Source organism: Kryptolebias marmoratus, linkage group LG4, assembly GCF_001649575.2.
Source record: "Kryptolebias marmoratus isolate JLee-2015 linkage group LG4, ASM164957v2, whole genome shotgun sequence".
Lineage (NCBI taxonomy): Eukaryota > Metazoa > Chordata > Actinopteri > Cyprinodontiformes > Rivulidae > Kryptolebias > Kryptolebias marmoratus.
In genome coordinates, this window is record NC_051433.1 from 17,967,071 (window position 1) to 17,991,221 (window position 24,151).

The 24,151-nt window shown below is 42.1% G+C and overlaps 1 protein-coding gene across 4 annotated transcripts in view; it reads right to left on the reverse strand.

Moving 5' to 3' along the window:
• The window catches only part of LOC108239846 (calmodulin-binding transcription activator 1), a 61,092-nt gene that overhangs the window by 24,346 nt on the left and 12,595 nt on the right, over positions 1-24,151 (reverse strand). For all 4 annotated transcript variants that reach the window (XM_017422811.2, XM_017422814.2, XM_017422810.2 and 1 more), the window contains exons 4-6: positions 7,913-7,980; positions 3,505-3,640; positions 1,361-1,432 (exon numbers count right to left, since the gene is read on the reverse strand). In XM_017422811.2, coding sequence (XP_017278300.1) covers positions 1,361-1,432; positions 3,505-3,640; positions 7,913-7,980 — 276 coding nt within the window. The remainder of the gene's footprint in view (positions 1-1,360; positions 1,433-3,504; positions 3,641-7,912; positions 7,981-24,151) is intronic.

Below are 24,151 nucleotides of genomic sequence, written 5' to 3' on the forward strand. Positions count from 1 at the left end.
GAGAAAGAAAGAGAAAGCCTTCTCGTGATGAAAGATTCAGTAGACAGACTCAGGTTAGGGGGTGGACCTGCTGAGGTGGAACACTTTTCACTCCAAAAAGAGCACAGTGGGCTTCTACAGCACCGCACTCCGCAGTGCAACAGCTTTCATGGACTGATTTATGATCATATTCACTGATGTGTTTTGATATCTGTGCAAAGAGCAGAAAATGGCACATTACAGATAAAGCAAGTCAAATTTCCCTTTCCATTTCCAGGCTGCAAGATTCTAACTAGTGGGGCATGCTGGTAAAGAAAATATATTGGGCATGGGCATAAAATTTCAATTTACAGAGATAGATGGAATTTCCTTGTGATTTTTACGTGACAAATTACGCCAAAAAAAGTCTTGGTGACAGCCACATAAATGTGTTCGCATGTTCATATTTTAAATGCACTTTTTTCTTTTTACATGACGAACATAAGGAAATGAAGAGTGAGGCAATTTAAACGTATGCAGACATGTCCAAGATTCATCCTGCAAAAGTCATGTGAGGATGATGGGGGCCTGGCGGTCATTCCACGCATGGCAAACAGAAGGAAAGACCTGCACGTGAGTGTGTGTGAGTATGTGTGTGTGTGTGAGAGCGTGCACAGGACTGCTGCTCTCTGGCGTCCCTCACGTGAGCATAAGAGCGAGTCCAACATCTTTCTGAAAAGCAACATGCCTTTTTACACAGGGGACACCTGTGTTTAAGTGTGTGTGCGTGTGTGTGAGGGAGAGCATATGTTCGGTGTGTTTTTCATAGCTCGAGGACATTTTCTTCGAAAAAGACCACATGGAGAGAAGCACCCGAGTCCTTGATCCAAGTAGTGAGAGTCAGGGTTAGGTAACACACTGTTCTCAGGAAGTTACAGTCACCTCCTGTGAAATTATTTTTACCACCCTGCATAGTGTGGCGTTTTGTGGAACCTATATCTCTGTAATATATTCCACAGTGGTATATATGTGTAGGTAGGACACCAGGAATGCAAACAACATTAAGTTTTATTATCAGCGCAATCTTGTGTATGTATTCTCAGCAGTGGGAATTTGCCTCATTAATTTAGAAGAGGGGGACTTTTATTGCGAGTTTATGGCTTAACTGTCTGAAAATCTAACAGGTGAAAACTATATGTAAGTTGAAAATAACGCTACACGTGACCACACGGCGTATGAGGGGGAAAAAGCTCCAAATGAAGAGCTGTCAAAGCATATAACTTCAGACAATATCCTGATTTGTTTGTGTTTAAATGTGTGTGTGTGTGTGTGTGAGAGAGAGAGAGAGAGAGAGAAAGAGAGAGAGAGAGAGCGGTAAGGTGGGAAAGGGCGGTGAGCTTACCTGCAGCAGCCAATAGCATCTACGATGGAAGGTGGGGATGATGGAGGAGTGGACGTAGCAGCCATACAGACACTGGAGAGAGGAGAGGAGAGGACAGGAGAGGAGAGGAGATGGTTAACAAGAAAAGAAAAAAAAAAAAAAAAACGGGAGGGAGCAAGACAAAAAAATTGCAAAAGGAGAGGAGGAGTAGGAGAGGACAGTGAAGGAGAGAACAGGAGAGGAGAACTTAGGTTATACCCACTTAGGTTGTATTGATTGTGGTGCTGAAAGTAAATTGCAAACATGCTGTATGTGTTTTTTTTCCCTCTCCCTAATGTCTTTTCTAAAATACCATCAATCTGATGTGGACAATAACAGCACAACAGACTGTGAAATTCACTGCCTCTGCAAGAAAGGGCCCAGCCTATTGTGAATTCACAAAAAGTTACAAAGTCGTCACACACTTTAGGAGAGATCCGTAACAGTGAAGCAGGCAAAAACCATGAGGAAAACTCATGGGGAATGCAGAGTTAAAGTGGAGCATCAGTGAGGACAAAATTAAGACACTGGAGGGCTAATGGGAAGTTCATCCACTGGAGGGTAATTATACTGAAACAAAATGATGTGTATGTTTGTGAAAAACCCCCAAATATGTTTTAATAATCAGTGATGTATTACTTTGAACGACTTCAGACTGTCTGTAATATTTAATGCGGATTAAAATATTGAACTAAGTACTTTTGCTATTGCAATAGTTGTTCAAGTACAAAAGGAAGTGTTTCTGAATTGCAAATTTTAAGAATATTTCTTTTTTAAAAATCTTTTAGCATTTTGTGAGGTAAAAAAATCCTTCCTCACGCTTAAAAAAGGTTATAACCCTTACTGAGAAAAGTGTTGTGGTGTTTACCAGATGAAGGACGAAGTGATGGCAGGGAAACTTTTTATCAAGGTCACCACTGCCACATTTGAAGTAAAATCAAGTCATACACCACCACCCCCACTCGCAGACACACTCACACACATTCACAAAAACAAATGAAGCTGCCGTTTTTAAAGACAAAATTACCACAAACCTAAGTACTTCACAATCAAGCAGAAAGCAATTTACACTTATAGCTTGTTCTGTTTTCCTTCTCCTTCACACTTGTGCGCTGTGATATGTTGTCACTGTTTTTTCTCTTCTCAGAAGTAGCCCGCTCTCTATCTAAAGTGTGTTTTGCCAAAGGCAAAGTGCATTTCCATACATTTCCATTCGATATGAGGAGGCTCTCCATCCAGGGTTATGTTTTTTTTTTTTCTCTAATGCTTCCTGCCTCTCCCTACCCTCCTTCTCTTTCTCTCTGCTCATCTCCCCGCTCTGCTTGTTCCCTCATTCCCATCCCCTGCTCTACACCCTGCTTACTTGCCCGCTTCAGGGGTCCTGGAAAGAAGTGACATAAACAATTACTGACCAAGTACCAGGGAGAGAAACGCTTTTCTTTGTGAGCCTGTTTGTTTGAGTATGTGAATTGTGTACAGCTGCAGTGCCCAGAAAATACACAAGAGATGAATACTAGCGTTAGTGAGAGATTGTGAATGATTGAGGAGTACTTGATCTCAATTATTCCTCTTTTTAGATCTGTCTCCTGCTCACCTTTAATGCAAAAACCGCAGAATCTCCTGTAAACATCCATGTGCCTCATCAGAGCCTCTCCTTTGCTCCCCTCTCCACCTCATTCTTTCTGTTTCTGACACATGCAAGCTCACTCCTCTCACCTCCTGCAACATTCCTGCTGAATAATCAATTTCTGAGCTGGCTGATGTGACTCAAACACACACACTCACACACATGCACAGACGCTGCCTTGAGACTGGATCGATACCCCTCTCTGTTCTGCTGAAGGAGGCATTGACATCATTCCTGGCCTCAGGCCAAACACGCTCTTATCCTTCAGAAAGAGAGAGGAAGTGAGACAGGGACTGGAGCATGGAGGGAGGGAAAGAAAGAGGGGCACCACTCACTTTCAGGAGGACACAAATTGGCCTGTAGATTCAGCGTTTCGTGTTCTCATTTGTGCTACACGTATGTGTCTTCTCAGAGTTGAGGAGAGCAAGTTAAGGACAAGATTGGCAGTGAAACCATACACGGCAAATCATCGACTTGTTTTTCCACTGCAGCCTCTTACCTCTACTCCCTGGACTTTTAGCTTCATATGATCCTCTCGGGTGGTCTTCCCGTCTTTCCTCTTCTTCCAGCAGTAGCCATCTTTCCTGTACTTCACCTTTTTACGGTTGTAGAGGATCATAGAGCCATTCTGAGGCCTAATGGGGCACAGGATAGAGACTATGAGACAGGCAAACAAACTGTCATGCTGGTGCAGAATAAAATGGGTAAACATTAGAAACCACTCAGCAGAAAGGATTTATTTTAAAGCCTACATTTCAAACTGACAAATAAAAAGTCTTCAGCTCACACAGGCACACTGTGTACCACTGTGACGTCAGCGTTACTCTTCCACAGTCACACAGTGAATCTCATGCTCCCCCTCTCCTCTCATTCATACCCCCATGCTCCAACATGTTAATATTTTAGTAGGGTGATTTACTGGCACAGCAAGAACATTGGCCTCTAAGCTCCCTTTCTGTAGTCACCTGGCGGGATGAACACACATGCACAAACACAAACACACAGACACACACCAGGAGTCATACGTGAACAAAGACAGAGGTATGATAGTGATATCAGACATGGCAGGACCTACTGCTGAGTTTTCTTTGGGCTCAATGTCAAACCTGCTGCTCGGCAATCAATCATGATGCTTTAAAACATTAGGGACAGGTGTGTGTGCGTGTGTGTGTGTGTGTGTGTGTGTGATTCTGTGAGTGTGTCGAGGGAGAAAAATGCTTCTGTGTCTTATCTCATGACAACAGAAAGAGAGGACAGGCCAGTTAACAATCAATAAACTAACATATACACTCATCTTCTCTCCTCTCTCTGTCCTCCTCCTCTCAATCAACCTCCAGTCCTCATTCCTCTTATCGCGCCATCTCCTCATTTAATTTTTACTTCTGCGGCCCCTCAGCTCTCCTCTCCAGTTCTTCTGACCTCCTGATTTCATCTGGTACCATCCTGATCTGCCTTTCTCCTCTCCTCTCTTCGTGGAATTTGATGTCGACACATCTATATGGACTGAGATGATAGTGGCGTTTCTCAGAGAACTGTGTGTAGTGAAATTGAATTTACTTTGAGCTGATTTTCTCTGACACTTTAAATCTGTTATGGTTTTATTTTTTTGGTGGGGGGTGGGGGGGGGGCCCTGCCAGTTTCTTGGTAGAGTGGAGACCCTCACCACCACCAGCCCGCTCCCCGATCAAGTATAGTCTCTGTCTCGAGCAGTGTGAGTCATCTTAGAGCCGCTGATTCTAATTATGTTACAGAGAAGATGGATGAGATCAAATGTGAGCTTGCTTTTGTGTGGGTGGCATACATACGCGCACGCTTGTATGTAACTGTGCACGTGGCCGGTGCACCGTGTTCCCTCACGAACCCCGTGACTCAAGCAGACATAAATGCTATTGATTGTAACTAGGCTGTGATGTGTGGGATATAAAAAGCTTTTCAACCGTTCCACGGTGTAGCAGAGCAAAAACAGAGAAGGCAAAAAACGGGGGGGAGATAGAAGAGGGGAGAAAGACAGCAAGATAAAGAGGCAGAGTGGGTGTGTGAGTGTGTCCAGTAAGGGAGGAGAGAGGGAGGAGCGCAGAGGAGGAGGTAACGGTCTCTACTTTGGACAGATGAGGTAGTTCAGTGATGAGAGAAATGAAAGTCATTGATTGTTATCTTTATAATGCCCCCGAATAAGTGTGCAGGCACATGGATACAAACACATGCGTGTAAAAAAATAAGAAAAAAATGCATTCACGTAAATGTCACCGGCTCTGTTAGCTGAGCTCCTTTCCATCTGATGGGATTAGGTGTAATCTGTTCTAATCGTGCCTTGTGTCATGCGTAAATGGGATTATATCTAACTGCTGCTCAATAATACCAATATGACTGCTGCTGCTGCTGCTGGGAGGCTGAGGCTGTACAGCAGCACAACCAATCAATGAGAAATCCATCCACAACATAAACCGTGCTGGTGGCCTCCGGCTGCTCCTGACAGGAGTCCTTAGGCTGGCACAATAGGAGTGCAGAGGTATCACCTCAGTCTTTCAACAGTGTCAGTAATCACAAATGGGGGCACAAGGTGACCGACTCACTACTTTTACTTTGTCCTTCTTTACTTTCTTCTTCTCTGTCTTTTTCATTTTTCATTCCCTCTTTTTAAGCAGTATATATATCCAGAGTACATCTGTATTAACTAAAGTAAATGTCAATAAGGTGATTCATCAATAATTCAACTTGCCCTTTTCCCGAAATCTTTTATTCTCTCTTCCCTTTTCTTGCAGTTCTCTTTCTTGGCTTTATCCGCTCTCCATTCTAGGAAAGGAGCTACTTCTGGTGCTTTCAGATCAATGAATATTCAGTTCTGGCATGTGAATCCCTTTTCACATCCCATCTTTTATACACATGCTGCCCCTCCCTTTAAACCCCCACCCCCCACATACACACCCCCATGTCTGAATTATACATCACTTATCCTAATACATTTACATTCATTAATACTCCATTTCCAGCTGACTAGGTGTTTTACAGTCCAATCGTGTTCTCGAGCGTTCTCTACATGTAGAGGAGGCTGTTAGCGGGACGGAGACAGGAGACAGTTGACGTACATTACTCATGTTTTAATCAAACACAAGCACTTACTCAATGAGATGAAACTCATGTGAGTCACTGACTGAAACAGTAATATTGTGTTTGAATCATGTTGCCTGAAAGTTTGTGAAAACTAGGATTTTCCTTTACAAATCCAATCTAAAAAGATAATTGGATCTTCACACCTAAACTTTGTAAGAAGAAGAAGAAAAAGAAAACAATAAACACATAAGAAGAAATAATACTTAGTTGGTTACTCATTGAGGGTAATGACACAGTATGACATATTTGTAAAAGGCCAAAGCATGAGTCCTTCCCTTCTATGTCTGGCGTGACCCCTCTTTTAAAATGTTACTGCAAAGAAACATTTCAAGTATTTGTTGATGTGTCTTGTACTGCAGCATGAAGGAATTTCAGTCCTTTTCTCTGCGCAGAACATCTTCAGCTCTAGGATGATTTCTGCTCCCTCCAAAATTTTTTTTCTCTTAGATAAAAATCTGAATTTTAACTCCACCAGTCCAAAATATGAACTTATTCAATAGCCATTCTTTGCATTGTTTTGCTGCCTGATCCACTTTCTTCGAAAATACACATCAGATAGATGCTCTAGTATTTTTATTTTTTTCTGTCAGAATTGTTTCATCAATGATACGTGCTGTATTGACCCAGATGCAATAAAACAGGCTCATACTATGATAGCACACTCGCCATGTTCAATAGTTTTGCAATGTTTTCTTTTCACCAAACATAAAGTTTCTCATTCAGAAAGTTCTATATTTGAGTCTCATCTGTCCTTAAAATAATTTTACAGTCCCGTCCATGGGATATTTGGCAAGCTGCAGATAAGCAGAAGTTTTCCTTTGGAGAACAGTGGCTCCCTCTCCTTGCAGTGTTGCCAATTTTGTTGTTTAGTTTCCTCCTGACGGTGGACTAATGAGCCATAAGCTAATGTAAGAACAGCCCCTTATTACTTAGAAGTTACCCTGGGTTTCTTTGTGGCCTCACAAAGCATTACAGACCATTTTCTTATTGAACAACAACACCTTAGGAGTGTAACAATGGTCTTAAATACACAGTCGGTCTGACTGTGGATGGATGGAGTCCAAAAACTTTATGGCTACTTCTAAGGTCCTTTCCAGACAGATACATATAGTTTCCAAAGCAAGAAATGTTTTTCCAACACATGCTGGAATGTTCAGTCTTTGATTCTCGATCCATAAACCACATGTTTCTGTCCTCCTTTTGTTTGATTTGAATTTTAGTTTTAAACAAATGCTTATCTCAGAGGTTTACACACTTTGGCTCCTAAAACATAATGTGACATTGGATCAGTCAGTGGATAAATAATAAAGGACAATAAACATAGTACAAAAAGTAAGGAAATTTGTGTTTGTTTGATTATTTATTTGCTGAAACGTTGCTTCTGGACAATAAATCTTATACCGCTGGAAAGTTTATCTCCCCTTAAATCAGTGGTGTCCAATCCTGGTCCTTGAGAACGAGCACGTTTTAGATATTTCCCTGCTTTTCAGCAGGTCGTTAAACTAAGCAGGAGCCTTTTAATCGCTCATTTATTCAAATTAGGTGCGTCAAAGCAGAGAAACTAAAACATGCAGGATAGTGGCCCTCGAGGACAAGGATTTGACACCACTGCCTCAAACGGTGCCACATTTGTTAGGAAAATGCATTTGTGGGTTGAGCAGCAGAGTTAGGTATTTGGGTTGTGCCCATGAAAAAATTGCAAACGTCTGTTACTGATATAGAAAATATGACAAGGTCTAAAAACGATTAAAAAACATCCATGCACGTGTTAAAATCATCGTCCGCTTCCTCCTCACCTGGTTTTTGGCGATGTTGTCAGCCACTCATCATGTTTCTCAAAGGTGATGAGATATGCAGCAATCTCCTAGAGAGACAAAAGAAAGGACAGTCAAGTTTTATTTGCGTGTGTGTGTGTGCATCACAGATAGCATGTGCGTGTGTCACCGGGAGATAAAACATAACAAGTAATTCCAGATGACCTGCTGATGCCCACAGAGAGTGTGTCACTATCTGATTGCCAAGGTGAGGCTGGGGCACCTGACTGGTCACAAAGTAGCCAGTCAGAAGACAGACACACAGGACAGACCCTCAGGAACAACAACCAATCACACTCAGCAACACACGGATGTCTCCCTCCACTGGGGAGGAAAAGCTATCTACTGAATACACACACTTGTGCTGCATAAACACACATACATACACACACACAAAGAGACCTATACACTGGCTGAGGGAGTGCACTGATAGGAAAAGTTTTCTTGTACTCTGCAGTTTCACAGTTTCCCATCAGATAAAACCTGCTCCTAACTTGATTCTTAATTCCTCCGGCTCTCATCTCCACGGCTCTCCCCTCCATGCTTCTCTTCTTCTTCTTCCTCTTCTTCTTTTTCTTCTTCTTGCACACTCAAATGAATCCAATAAGAAAAAAAATAAAAAAATAAAAAAGCTCAAATCATACAGGTGCATCCTACCAAGAGCAGGGAAAAACAAAACAGCCATACACTTGCACATAGAAAAACTCAAAGAACGGTATTCAAAAGAAACTTGTTTATACCTCATGCTTTTTGTCACTCGTGCAACTCCGCCTTTTCTCTTTGCTCAGTGAACTTCCTCACCTCTGGTTTCCTTCTTCAAACATCACTCTCTATCTGTCTATCTCTGACTCCCATCTCACCCCCTTGTTGTGAAAGACTATGAAATGTAAATTATCCTCTTAAGGCAATCAGCTTTTGAAATGTGGCACAAAGCAACAGCGAGGACGACATCAACACTCCAGCAGTCCTTCATCTGCCCCCTCTCTAGACTGCCTTTCTTTGTTATCCTTCTGTGTGTGTGTGCGTGTGTGTGTTTGTCCCAGTTTGGCATGAGAGCACTCCAGCTCGACACCGATATGACAAAAGATTCAAGTTGGGGGGTGAGTGAGGAAAATACGGAGCAGCTGGAGGGTGCTGGCACTTAACGGGATTGTTTTTTTTTTTGTTTTTTTTTAGTATCCTCTGTTTAATTCTCACCGCCAAACCCCCTACTGGCTCATTTTGAATTTATAGAGGTGTTTATATATGTATGTGTGGGTGTGCTTTGAAAATAATGATCAAAATCCAGTTGGCCACAATTAATGTCTGACTGTCTGAGGCACCAAAAGCTGCTCAGATTCCTCCACACAGGCACATTTTTAGACATGGCTTGGCACCATAACACACACACACAAGCACACAAGGAGTGCCTCATTCATTTATGCATCTATTCATTAGCTGTGACAGGCAGCCACCTCTCCTCCTCCCAAACCACTCCGCAGCAAGTCAATATCCTATACGGCTTCCACTGCTCCGGCCAGGCACTCGGGCTCCCCTAGTGACTGTCAGCCGGAGGGAGGCAGGAGGAGAGAGGAGAAGAAGAGAGGAGACGAGGGAGCGGGAGAGACAGAAGGATGGGAGGATTAAGACAGAGAGAGAAAGAGAGAGAGAGACTTACAATTAAAGGCCTGCCCCATAAGAGCCATTAAAAAGCCAGAAACAGAGGAGTCAGCTGAAAAGGCAGCCTGACACACAGTCTAAAACACACCCACACACACACACACACAAAGTAATGTTTCACACACACTGCTGCTTGCTCCCCTGGCAGAGCGCGCGCACACACACACATGCCCATGTGAAGAGTGACAGAAGTGAGCTGGTGAAGGTCGATCCTCAGGAAGTCACAGTTATCGTCCCAGTGGTAAGAAGTGATGGAGCACTGTGAGCATGCCTGGCGACACACTGACCCTTCAGGAATACTCTGACAGAAGGTGTGTGAGTCTGTGCATGTGTGTGTGTGTTGGCCGTGTCAGACACATGGGCAGGGGAAAAGCGTCTTCCTCCAGGGATCTTCTCGAGAAACCCAGACGTTCTTCATGTCTGTGTGAGTCTACGTAATAATACATTACAACAGACCCAACCGAATGCACGCACATACTTTCTCCAACACACACCTATTCCTGCCATTGGGCGTGTGTGTGTGTGTGTGTACGAGAGTTACTTAAGAAATATCTAACAAAGCAGAGAGCATGAGTGGGAAGTTAGATTGGAGCGAGTGCTGCAGTTGGGGAAATCAGCCTCCCACTCACGCATCACTGAGACCATCTTCCTCTGAGAAACTGGTGGCATGTACAGAAAAGCAGACAGACACACTCGTACACATACAAACACATTTACAGGCCTCAGGGAGATTTCCTTTGGCGGGGAGGGACTTTTGAAGGGAGGGGGTGTCGCCTACACTGCAACAGACTTATCCAGGAGCTTTTCCCAGGGAGATTCCATTCTTGAGGTCTGGCCACAGGCTTATATATATATTTATATATAGATAAATGTGTGTGGATGAGTGTGTTTGTGTGCGAGTGTGCACGTTTGAAGTCTAATGATGAGCATCACCCCGACAGAGATCTGGGGAGAACAGAGCTGTCTTCAAACTGGAACTGTCACATCCATTCGAAGTGCCTCCAATGAAAGCTGCCTCTGGCTCACAACAGAAATCATTTGGCATTGAACAGTTTATTTTGGCAGAACAGGAGGTAACAAACTCAAGTGTCCTTATCAACTACACAATCCATAGCTGCCTCTCTCCTTGAGCATGGCAGGTCTCGTATACATGTGTGTGTGTGTGTGTGTGTGTGTGAGTGAGTGCGTGTGGGGGAAAGAACTGCATTAGCATCAGGACCAGGGGAGGTCTGCTGATGCTGTAATTTGTTCCTATAAGCACCTCCACTGGTTCTCTCCTTCCCAGAACAACCCTGTCGGTGTCTGATGTTGATGGCCTCTCTGTCTAAAACTGCCAGCGCTTCTCACTTTATTATTGTTATTATTATTTTTCAGGCTGCTCTGTGGTTTTTATTCTGATCCAATCACCTTTATGAAGCATACACTTGACATATTCTCATCTAATTTTATAGGCTTCTCTTTCAAAGACCCCTTAAGTAAATCAGGCATAACAATGGCAGTTTTTATGCTGATACCACACTTTGTCAAAGTTGTTGATCGCGTTTATGTACCTTGTCCTGACTGACCTCTAAAATCACCACTATCATGAAAGAGTACTTGGTTCTCTCAAGCCTCCAAACAAAAGATTATTTTGTGAGAAACCCAGGTTTAGACTAAATTGTGCTTGTTATTGTTTGGGTATTTTTTTATTTCGGTTTTGTTTTTTATTGATTTTTGTTAGGATTTCTTGTGTGTATGAGTTTTGGCTGCTTTGTTGAGTTATTATTCTATATTCTGTTCTTGTGGTCATACCACTAGTTGTCCTCCATAGTCATTGTTTCCAGCTTCTCTCGTACACCTGCATTACGTTAGTAATCAGCACATCTGTTTTCACTCAGTAATCATCCTCTTCATTACATATCCTCCCTGGTTTTCCTCAGTTCTTTGTCAGATCCCTTGTTATCCTCCCTGCAACCTGCCACTTTGCCTCTTTACTTTGTTCCTGTTATGCTGCCTCCGGATTTCTTGGTTTGAGTCATTACAGTCTGGCTTCACTGAGAGTTTGCCTCCTGCATGCCTGCATTTGGGTCCTGCTATAACCACTCAGCATAAATTGGGACAGCTTTACTTTAAAGTGATAATTCAGTTTTATTTTTTTGAAAGTTGGGTTTTGTGGAAAGACATTGGACAATTAACATCTTACCTGTTGCAGATGGCTCTTTGAATGACTTCATACGAAGAAATAGAGCTTCAGTCTGATTCTGCCATTTCTCCAAAATTAGGTTGTTCAAAGCCCTATCTAGAACAGATAAGATTTTAATGGTTCATAATGTTTCCACAACTTCAAAAGCTCCGATCTATATCTTTAGGATAAAGTAAACAATACAAACTGGACCAACAATGACTTGTTTGCGACCGGCCTAATTAAAATTTGACAGATGATAAGCAGTGACGGGATCATTTTGCTCTGTTTAAGCCATATAATTAAATTTCAACCAGTCTATTGTGATCCATGAGAAATAATGTGTGGTTTGTATTATATTCCCAAACTGCTTCACTCCCTACTGTGTGTTACTTTCAAGAGCCCTTATATTACCTCCACTGGCTAACACAACTGCTTAATGCTGTTTCCATAACAACTGTTGCAAAGCCCCTGATCAGAATTCCTCTCAAGCTTGCCTTGTGTTTATCATATAAACACTTCATCACAAACACTAAGCGACATACATGCGCACAAACATGGCCATAAAAGACTTGTGCACACACATATGCATACAAATGGGCCGCTGATACACAAAGTCGCTTATGGGAAGAAAGAGAAATAAATAAAAACATCACTTGTCCAGGCTCTGTCTGTCTCTCCTCTTGTTCTCTTGGAGACACACACTGCATGGACAAACACAGTGCTGCTCAATCACATAGACACACTCTTTAAATGTTGTGTATCAGTGGAGGGGAAGGTCTGACCTTCAATGGGGACCAGCTACTATCACCTAGTTAGGAAAGAGGCACTGCATTCATCTCTGTCACACTGCATTCATACACACACACGTGTCGTACAAAAATGCCCTTCATGTCAAAATTAAAACAAAGTAGGATGCACAGATGTGACAAAGAATAGATATACACATGTAGACAGGTCCAGAGAGTCTTGGTGTTTGATGAGTCTATGTGAAATGCTGCTGCCCACATGAGAGATGGCTTCCTAATAAAAAATTCACTCTCCCTTCTCTTTCACTCCTTCTCCTTTTAGTTTGACCTCTTTACTTTCTCCCCTTCTCTTTTTACCCTCCTTTTTTCCTTCTCATCCTCCAATTTACAAAGGTCCAAGCGGTGAAGGTGGCAACACAAAGATACACGCTCAAAGTACGGAAAAGTAGCAGAAACTCTTTTAGCAGAGACTTGAGAGCGAGGAAGAGTCAGCCTCAATCCACCGGGGGAACATCAATCATCTTTTTCTAAAAGACTTCCCCTCTCTCGCGCGCCATACCTGTCCTCTTCCTCCTGACTTATATTTGCATTCGAGGAGATGCCCCCCCAACCCCCTCCGCCCTCGTTCTTAGCGGGGGAGGGGGGGAACACATCAAAGAAGGCAACAGGTGTGTGGTGTCAAACACAATGCCAGGATCCCCTGCTGCGTTAGGGTGCACTGGATGAAGCCTGTCAGAGTCCTCAGAAACTCCAGCAAAGTTAACCTGGAGAGGGTGCGCTCACACGCTCACGCTCAGATGTATATTTGAAATTTGTAATGAAGAATGTGAGTTTGCCAGTGGGAGGTGGAAGAAGACAGAGAGAGGTGAGGTGGTGCTGGAGGTGGCGGGGAGGTATCTGAGTGAAGGAGTCTCCAGTGGTTGTGTTAACCCCCGCCTCATCTCCCTGTGAGTCATTCCGCCCTCTGAGGCTCATCTCTGCTCTGCGATTGTTGATGTTTTTCTGATTGAGGAGGCTTCATATGCTAAGAGGAGATGGAGAGTCAGAGATGCTGAAGACAGAAAGAGGGAGTGGAGCGGGTGAAAGAAAGTGTGTGCCACCTCTCATTGGCATAAATACTTGTTTACAACGAGACATAAATTGGAACCCTGTCAGTCAGTCTCTCTATTTCTCTTTGCTCTAGCTCCCTTTCCTCTATTTCCTCCTCTGTCTCTGCCTCTGTGCTGCTAAGCGTATTATAACACTCCCTGGTTCAGCCCTCTCTCATTACCATATTCTAATTACATTCGTTAAGGGGAGCATTTGGGAGTTTAATGAATAAATTTGAAAGATGGGTCTCTGTGGCGATCTTTAGGTTTGTCTCCTCCTCAGCCAAATAAGGATGGGAGCATATGTGTGTGCATGCGTGTTTGCACACCTGTATTAGTATATACGTGCGCGCGTGTGTTCTCAGTAAATATCACTGTAGCTCCATTTCAGTAGAAACAAACAAACCTGGTTAACTCCTGAAGCTCATGTGGAGTCAAATCAATTCAGAATTCTGTTTGCTTCTGCCAAATAAAGATTTCATGTCATGTGTTTGTTGTTTTGGGAAGGAAAAAAAAAACACACTTGGAGCCACCCATGTTGGAGTCATGAATATTTAACTCTCCTCCAGCCTAAAACACAAACTGCCAAAGACAAGTACGAAATTACAGATGTACAAATTGTCTGCAATCTCGGATTTACTCAGACAACAGACCCGAGGCCTTCCAAACGGGAGGTGGGGAAGTAGAGTTAAAACAATCTTAGGCAAACATTGGTATTAAATCAACTCTGCTGCATGACAGGCTTCCACTGTTGTGTGGTTTTGATTTGTCTCTGCCTGGAACGAAGCCCTGGGCACCAGACCTGCACTCACTCTTTCAGGGTATTGCGAAATGTGAAACAACTCTCACATGGTTTAATAAAACAGCACCAAATACATTCTTAACTCTGATGATTGCCAGCTCGTGCTTCAAGGAGTCGAGACGAGAGAACATGCAACATCCACCCCCTGCTAAAAGCCTACCAAAAGGATGCGTTTTTTAACCTGGCTACTTGCCAATGATTACTGACAATTAAACAATGCCACAAGCAACAGAACAAAGATGGAGAATCTAATTTAACCTCTTCCCCGTAGAGTTTGCTCTTACTGCTACCGCAATTCCTTAAAATTATGGTACTTTCTTCTGTGGATAAATAGATTGTTATTTTTTTAATCCCAGAGCAGGTTTAATCATTTTCTCATTGACCCGAACAAGGGTATAAACACACACTGGGAGTCAGCAGAATTTAGGCATTACATAGATTTTTTTCTTTCATTGTATGTGGTTGTAAAAAATGTTTCAATTTAGCTGGATGCTGAAATTTCCAGATGACTTTCAGCTGCAGTGAAGGACAAGGCTGCACTCATCCATGGCTAACTATATACATGAACTGATGGGGTTAGGGACCGTATCTGGTGAGAATATGCTTGCGGTTAATTGTTTGTAAGTGTGTGGTATCATCATCCAGAGGGGCTCCTCTTTACATAAAGCGCAGTGATGATGCACCGCGCAAGGTAGAGCCTGGTGTCATCACCTTTTCTTCAGGTACTGTGACTCATGCAGTGGGCGCTAAAGAACGCTTGCTATCTTTAATTTTTTTTTACCCCTACCTACTGTACCATACATGTATAAAAATAAAAAAAAAAGAGAGTGAAGAGGATGAGAAATACTTTTTACTCTTTAGACTAGACATCTACTTGCCTACAGAAAACATTTAGTTTGCTTCAGTCTGGTTGTTTCCCATCCATTAACTGCACGTATAGCTCTGGCAAAGCTATTTAATAATTGCTCATTTAATGCACTTTTATAGATTGAAATGGAGACAGACATCAGTCATTGCCTTCTGGGCTGTCATGGTAACTTTCCACCTCATATGAGCTGTAATTGACTGTGACTTTCCAGTTCAACATGCAATGACATCTTAGAGCTGGCAGAGGCTGCACCCTAGAGTCTCACTGGGAAAAAAAAAAGAAAGAAAACTAATGCGGAAGTTGAGTATTGGACAAAGTTAAGACTTGCTGGATGGCAAGCTTCACATAAACAAAGTGCCAGAAGATATATACTGCCAACAAGAGGTAATTGTGCAGCTAGGCTTAACACTAGTTAATACCTGTGTTTGGACTTGGAAATCTTTTTGTTGTCATGGTTTTCTTCCCTCCCCACCCGTTTGTGCAAATGCTGAGAGAAAACTTTAGAAGAATATTAATCTTATTGCAAATTTGCTCCAGGTTTATGGAGCGTTTGCTAAAGAAAACTGCAACTTTTAGTGTCAAACACTCAACAGAACGAATGAAAGCTGCTCTTAATCTCTGCTTCTTGATAGAGATGCTGGTCAGACAAGTGAGATATGCTGCATTTTGGTTTTAATCAAGCCCCCCTCCACTGCGATAAACTATACGCGAACACAATTAAACACCCCGTATACTCCACCGGTATGCAAATGCAGCATCAATATCCCATATATAGTTTCCTCCTTTGAGTCTTAGATGATGGATGATATATTACAGCTGAGCTGGTCTTAGACTAATGACACAGCTGCATTACAATACACAACTAAGTACACAGCTAATATTGTATGTGCAGGGAGACAGAACACTCTCACCCAGACACATACACACAAATACCAACTTGTTTAATCCCCGGGAATCGGTGAAATTTGATTACCGTGACTTTTACAAACACACTCCATATGAGAGTAGACAATCCATGCATCAGCGAGGCAGAAGAGGGAGCGGGAGGAAGAAGAAGATAGAGACGAGGAGACAGAGGAATACACGGTGCTCCATCCTAAATGCAGTTTGAGGAGAAAAAAAGAGACCGGACTCGGGATGATGTGGGCTGCTGAATGGATTTGCTCAGATTTCATAATTCACACTGAAAGCACAACACGCGCACGCACACACACACACACACACACACAGAGCAAAATGTCCCTCCCAATATCACAGTAAATATGAGAAGCAGCATATTTACCAGAATGTCCCTGGCTGATTCTTGTCAATGTGTACATTTCCATGATAAAGTTAGTAGAAAATGCTTGTCACAGCATCTGAAGACTCAAAGCTCACCTCTCGTTGTGTTTGTTTTGTTGAACAGATAATAATGTAGGCAGCTAATTTACCCCTGGACTCCAGGAGATCAAACTGAGTAAAATTATACAAGTCGAAGGAGAAAATGTTTCTCTGCTTATGCCTCAAAAACAAGCTTTCAAGTCTGACGCCCGTCACTGCATGTGAATAAAAGCGCAGATCGAACTCTGAGCTCGCCAGGCTCCCGTCTCCATTTCATGGCAGCAATATGATAAAATTCCACAGAAAATCCTTGCATTCAATTTAAAGACTTCAAATGGAATTCTAAAAGTTCTGCCACAGGTGCACAATGCCGACCCCAGGCTCGTGAACACTGTTCAGGAAGTGCAGTAACTACACCAGGAGAGCTCCATCCTTGTACCACCTCCCCACTCATCATCAAGGAAAAACAGAAAAAAAATTAAAACAAGCATTCCTTGAAGGAATGTAAACTGCCTGCCACTTGCATTGCAAGGTTTTAAACAAAGATCTTGCACATTCCGTAAGCACTTGGAGTACATGTTGGGGATGACTCTCAGCGACTACCGCGCCAAATTTTAGCTTAATATCTATTTTTGTGTTGGCTAATGTTGATTAGCTGTGGTGGCCATTTTGGCAAGTTATTCAGTTGTAGAGGTACATCCAATAAGTACTTTCTGAGAATTTTATTAAAATGATTAAAACTGAAATATTTTGCTAACAGACACACAAATACATACACACACACAGGCAATTACATGACCGCTCCATCTTTTATTGCATTGGCCAATGACTACTTTATCTTCACACATTTTAACGTTCACAATTGCTGATAAATAAATATCCAATTTCTAATTTGCCCTCGTCAACTCTATAAAAAAGACACAACAGCTTTCAAATCAAACACAAAATAAGCAAATATGACATGTATTAATAAATCAAACTGTTGCTCCATATTAAATAAACATTTATTGTTCACTGTCCCTCATTTACCAACTATTCTTGCCAGTTTTAATTAGCAGCCTGCAAGTGGTCTTCTATGGGTTGTGGTTTACGAGACCAATAAAATAAGATACGAGAGACATCCCATTAACAAAACAAAACAAAACAAAAAAAACACAATCAGACCACAGGACAGTTTTACAGATCATATTCAAACAGGGTCTTTATCAGCGCATTTGCAAACACATACGTGGGATTTGATCAGCTCTTTACTGAAACACTCTTGGATTCGTTACGAGGAAAGGTAATTAAAAATATATGTCAGGTTTTTGAGACAGAACTGGGAACGAAGCCGCGAACGTGCGCACTCATCTCAAATATCCGAACAAACTGTGTTGTCTGATCATAAAAGTGATGCTGCATTTGAAATTAGATCCATAATCTGTGTCTGTTCAAATATGAAGTGTGGAAAACAAAATATAATTAAATCCACGTTAGGCCAGAGACAGCAAGTTTCCAAACAGATGCTGCCAGCGAAATGAAACCAGAAAAACACAAAGTGAATTTACATTGAGAGGGGGGTGGGAGGATGGTGAGGACTGGGCTGCAGATCAGAAGTTACGAATCTATTTGTTGTTTTGTTGCAACACACCTGCCTGATATGTTTTCAGAAAGGCTTGGCTAGGCAGTCAAAGAGGTTTTGGATACGTCGAATAAACACAATATGTCACAGGAGGTGAAAAAAAGTTTCTTATCAGTTTGAACAAAATGTCTGCTACAGCTTCGTGCATTACAAATTGTTCCAGCCTATCATTGTTGACTAAACTTCATACACGATGACGAGGCAGCTCAGAATGACTAAAAAACTCAAATGACTCATGTGGACGTCACGCGGTCTCAGATGTGTGAACAATTGTCCTATAAAGTTACAGCAAACTGAATAACTGTGCAACTGGAGAGAGTTCAAAAAGTGACCATCTTATGATTAACATTTGAACAAGCATACAGAGAGGAATTTACAGTATTTATTTAAACAACGCTACGTCAGAATTACCAGCACTATTTTCACCAAGCTTAAAATGATGTCAGACTGTAACCTGACTTCAAAAATATAATTATATATATACATATATATAAAAAATGTAACAACCTCAGAAATCCCGAACGAGGCGAATTGCTTACAAGTTTCTACGCTCCAGTTGTTACTCGCTCTGAAAAAGACAAGACGCAAGAAAAACTTCATCAAAAGCAAAAAAAAGGCTCCCGCGCAAGTTGTGCTTGATTTGCAGTATGATGTTTTGTTTACAACTCACATTTAGGTAAATCTGTAAATATGCAAAAAAAAAAAGAAAAAAAAAAAACGCCTCGTGCGGCTTAAAACTATACTTGGCTTCTGAAGGCGGAGAAAAGCACAAAGTTATCAAAGTTGGATAAAGTTTTGTAGTTATCGAGACAAAACTTTGCACATGGAGAACAAGTCCTCAAAATAGAAGTGCAAGGGTTTTCTCTGCGCGCGCGTTCCTGCTCTCACAGACACATTTTAATGCTTTTTGTGTGTCTCCACTGAATTAAATCTAATTCACACCAGACTCTGATATTACAGGGATTCTACGAGGGCCCATTTAGGGAAACAAAAAGTATTGTCTCTGCAGAACAGTCGGGCTTCTTATTACATCGGACTCTGATGGTCATTCGCGTCTTTTTCGGCTGGGCTCGAAAAATACAAGCAAATTAAAAGACACACACACACACGCGCACGCACAAAAGCACACCGAACCGAGCTTAGGCGCATGCACAACGCCCCCGCACTCACAGTCACACATTTTCACTGTTTAATATATTTCTGTGTCTCCAGTTAACAATATTTTGTGTCAAATTATAGTGGGCAAGATAAATAGTGGGTCTGTGCAACGTGGAGAAAATGGAGCAGGAGGAAGATGTGGCGCTTCCAGAGGAGAGGAGAAGAGAGACAACGCTAAGTCCTACCTCAGACACATGGCTTTCACTGACTAGACTTGGAAGACCAGGTTAATCCCACCTGCTTGTGATCCTACACTGAAATTTCTGCATGAAATACTGATCCCCCAAAAGCTCAGAGTCCACACAGACACCCCATTTATCACTCATAGTCCTGCCTGCAAATTAAAAGGGGAAAAAAACCTGCTGGATAATTAGCTCTCCTCACAAAGTTGCACACATGAATAGAATTTGTCTGTTTATTTCTTTGCATTCAGCGACATTTGGTTCGCATTGCCAGTTTGGTCAGCGGGACACTGAGGCTGATTTGAGCTGAATACGTAAGTCACAACAGACACAAAATCATGTTTGGTGTTAATTGGGCTACGCTTGGCTCAAAGAGACATGGAGAGAAAGACAAAGAGGAGGAGAAAAAAAAGATGGAGAGGGAGAGAAAAAGAGCCTGAAGGACTAATTAGTGATTATAACTTGGCGTTCTCCAAACATGAAATATTTCTCGACCCAAAATATAGAGGAAAGATTAAAAATAAAAGAATGGGAATCAAACACACGGAGCTGTAAAACACCCCTTTGGTGTTTTGTGTGCATATATGTGTGTACGGCCATGTATGTGTGTGTGTTAGCTTCTTTGCCCTCTCATTAAACTATGCTTTACTCTAGCAAATGGCAACAGCGCAGAGCTCAATGTCAGCTGGAGAGGTTAGAGCCATAAGGAGGCTCTGGGACAAACACACACAACACACACACACCCACACACACACAGAAACAGATTACCAAATCTCATACCATCACGTTATCTAACTGAGAAGCACATCCAAGGCATTTCCAAATGAAACTTTTGGTGAGTTTCCTGAAACTGTGTTACTGTTCTGTGTTTGTGACATAATGCAGAGTGTGAGCCTGCTTCTGCGTGCGAGCTGGACGTTAGAAACTCGCACATCTGAGTCATAAATCAAGGGCACCTTTCGCCACAGTGGAAATGAAACACAGCAACTGGTTGTCTGCTAACCGCATCACTCTTCATCGATTATTTCTTTTTTTTTTCCACACACTTTAGTAAGTGACATTTAACGTCTTCCCTTATGTGTAACTTCCTTTACAGACACTTTTTTTTTATTGCCCGCCGCCGAAGGCGAAAGGGCAATAATGGTTTTGGCCGCGTCTGTGAGTCTGTGTGTGTGTGCGCGTCTGTGTTTATTTTGTCTGCAGTGTTGGCAAAATATCTCATGAAGCAGTGGACAGATTTTAATGAACCACTAAGAGAGTAATCATTTAGATGTACATCTAGAACAGATTAACTTTGTGGAGTCAAACCCATTCAGGATGGCCACTACAGCTCCGAGAATTTAGCAAACACAAACATAGCTATAACCTGGTCAGTTTTACAGATACTGAGCTAAAATTTGGTGTGGAATTAGCTGAGAGTCATCCACAACACATATCGCTCAAGATCTGTGTTTTAAACCTTGCCATTTACTACTGGAGTCACGTTTGTCGCTATGTTAACAAAATACCTCATGAACTACTGGACAGATTTTTATGAAACTTTTAGAAGGTAATCATTAGCTGTACAGCTAAAAACCTTTAACATTTGGAGTCAGCTCAATTCAAAATGGACCACCAAAGCTAATCAACATTAGCCAAAACAAAAATGGCTTCAACTCAGCCAGTTTTACAGATACTGAGCTAAAATGTGATGTGGTAGTAGCTGGGACTCATTCACACACATTCTTTGAGTGCTAACACATCTCACAAAACCTCACAATATAGCTTGAGCTCATACATAATGTTATTTATAACATTTGACCAAAACAATAACTTTGTCCTTTCTCAACTTAAGATCTTAGTCTAAAACTCTGGCATGAAAGGCAGCGGGCGATACGCCTTCCTTCAAGGAATGCTTGGATTTTACTTTTATCCGCAGAAACACAGGAGACGTAATTCTACGCAGGATATACAGCTGCCGTTTCTTCATACTGAGCTTAATCTATCTGTTTAATGTTCCACAAACAGTGGCATTGACGTCGATAATAAATTAAGACGTTTGTTTAGTCTTGGAATTGTAGCACCGACAAAACAAAAAAGCACAAACAGGTGATTGTGTGCAAGTTCCTGGCTTTTTTTTTTTTTTTTTTTACTTGTGATGCAGAGCATTTGCCCTTCAGCAGTTGTTTGTCTTCGCTGTCATGCATGATTGGCATCTCAAGCAGACGGACCAATTGTCAGGTCTCCCTTATCGCCTCCAGTTAACCGCAAAATCGGGACCAACGCTCGGGTCACATATGCATCATCGATCATACTATTAGCACAAATATGCACATACTCACATGCTCTGTTACCATGGCAACATCTGCCTTTGATAGACACACACACACACACACACACACACGCAGATATACGATAGAAGCAATAGAGTAAAACGTATATGATTCTTCATCCGCTTCTCATTCAGTCATGTTGGTGTCATCCAGCAGCACAACCAGACATGAGCGTGTGTGAACTGTCAACTAGCCTGCCTTCACATCGCACAGCAGCCAGTGTGTGTCTCTGTGTGAGGCAAACCAGCGCCGTAAAGAAACGCAGCATGCTTCGCAGCTCATCGTTCTACATTTCTCACATTTGTTTTCTCCGCGTACAGCTGAGCGACGTGCGGCGCAGAGTCACATGCAGACGACAGACGCCTGTGTGAAGCACTGAAGTCTGCATCAGCCCGTTTGAGAGTTGCATCATTTGCATCATAGTGAGGAGATGCTCTGAAGCTGGAGGCTTTAAAATGCACATCAGGCTGCATGATGATATGAGCATTCGCACAGCAACTGTTTTCATGTTTCGTACTTCAGGCTTTCAGAAAGAAAGAAAGAAAAAATGTTATGTTTTGCCACAAGATTAGTCATATATTTTAACAGCTTGAGTCACAAGACTAAAGTTTGTCTACATTTGGAAAAAAAGAAAAAAAAACAAACAACTTTCTTTTAGACTGAAAGTGATAGAGCTCTGAAAAATTTGCCCCAGAACCAAACGATAAGTAATTCCAGATGGATGGAGAGCACAGGCTCAACCATCAGTCTATCCACCTGAGTGTGATTTGTTATCTAAAACTTGTCCAATGTCTATTACCATGGACAGATACACATACACCCCCAATCTATTATTGAACAAAAGGCTCACGCCTCCGCTCAGCCCTTCAGGGAGGAATCCATCCCTCCATCCCAGAATAATTTCACACATCAGTAGATACACAAAAGGCAGCGAGAGAGAGAGACAGAGAGAGAGAGAGAGAGTAAGAGGAGTACGAGAGCTGGAGAAGGAGGGAGAGAGGAAAGAAAAGGAAAAGAGGCAAGGACAGAGAGGAGGAGGAGGAGGAGTGGTTAGGGCAAAAAAATAGCATGGGGTCACAGCTCAGTGCTCGTAAGAGACTAAGGTGTCATGGGGAGCCAGGCGTGACAAAACAGAGATCAGAGAATCATATGTATTGTATACTTGCAAGGAAACAAACACACACTCACCTATACATGCACACCTTTGCAGGGAGATACAAAGAAAGGGCAACGTACCAAATGAAGATGAGCGAAGAAAGACTTTGTTTGATTTAATCTGCCGCACAGGGTAGTCTTCTGAATCTATTGCGCTCTTCTCTTCTTATCTCTGCGCATACATTCACACACCGGCTAATTCTAATGGCACGTAGCAACTATAAAGACTTAGTGCAAAATGAGATTTATAATTCCAATAATTCTATAGGAACCCAGAGGGACAAACTTGCTCCAGACAAACACCCAAAGGTTTCTGCAGACCGAGTAATTACTTGGTATTCTCAACACATCATTTGTTGCCGACACATTACCACACATGAGCATCATCTGCAGTCTGGACCAGAACTGTTTTTTTTTTTTTTCTTCCCCAAGCTAACACACACATACACAGAAACACACACACACACACACACACACACAGACTGACACACACACACTGAAGGGATGTTAATGCCTAAGTAAATTGAAACCTTCAAATGTGACAGATGACGTGACAGCTGATTGGCCTGGGCATCCCGCAGCATCGGTTTAACACTATCATTTATTGTGGAAACAAAAAAACCGCAAGACATGTAAATTATTGAAACGTTGCGTATGAGAACTAGTATAAACTGAAGGAATGCATATCACCCACCGCCTTCCATGCCAGAGTTTTAGACTAAGATTACATCATGCTGAGAAATGACAGAGTTGAAACCGTTTTGGTCAAACCGTGTGAATAAAGTGAGGCAACGTTGGGAGACGTCGAGCTCAGAGGATGAGTTGGGGATGACTCTCGGCTACTACCACACCACATTTTAGCTCAATATATGTAGAACTGACTGAGTTGTAGCCATTTTTGTGTTTCCTAAGGTCAGTTGGCTGTGGCGGCCATCTTGAATCGTGTTGGCTCCAAAAGTTAACCAGCTGTAAAGGTACAGCTGATGATTATTTCCTGAATGTTTTATTGAAATCTATCAAATGGCTCACGAGATATTTTGCTAACAGACAAACGGAGATGACTGAAAATAGTTATTGGCCAAATATGACAAAAAATTAATTAAAAAAAGATTGTTCTTAGCATCACCACACCAAATTTTACTTTAA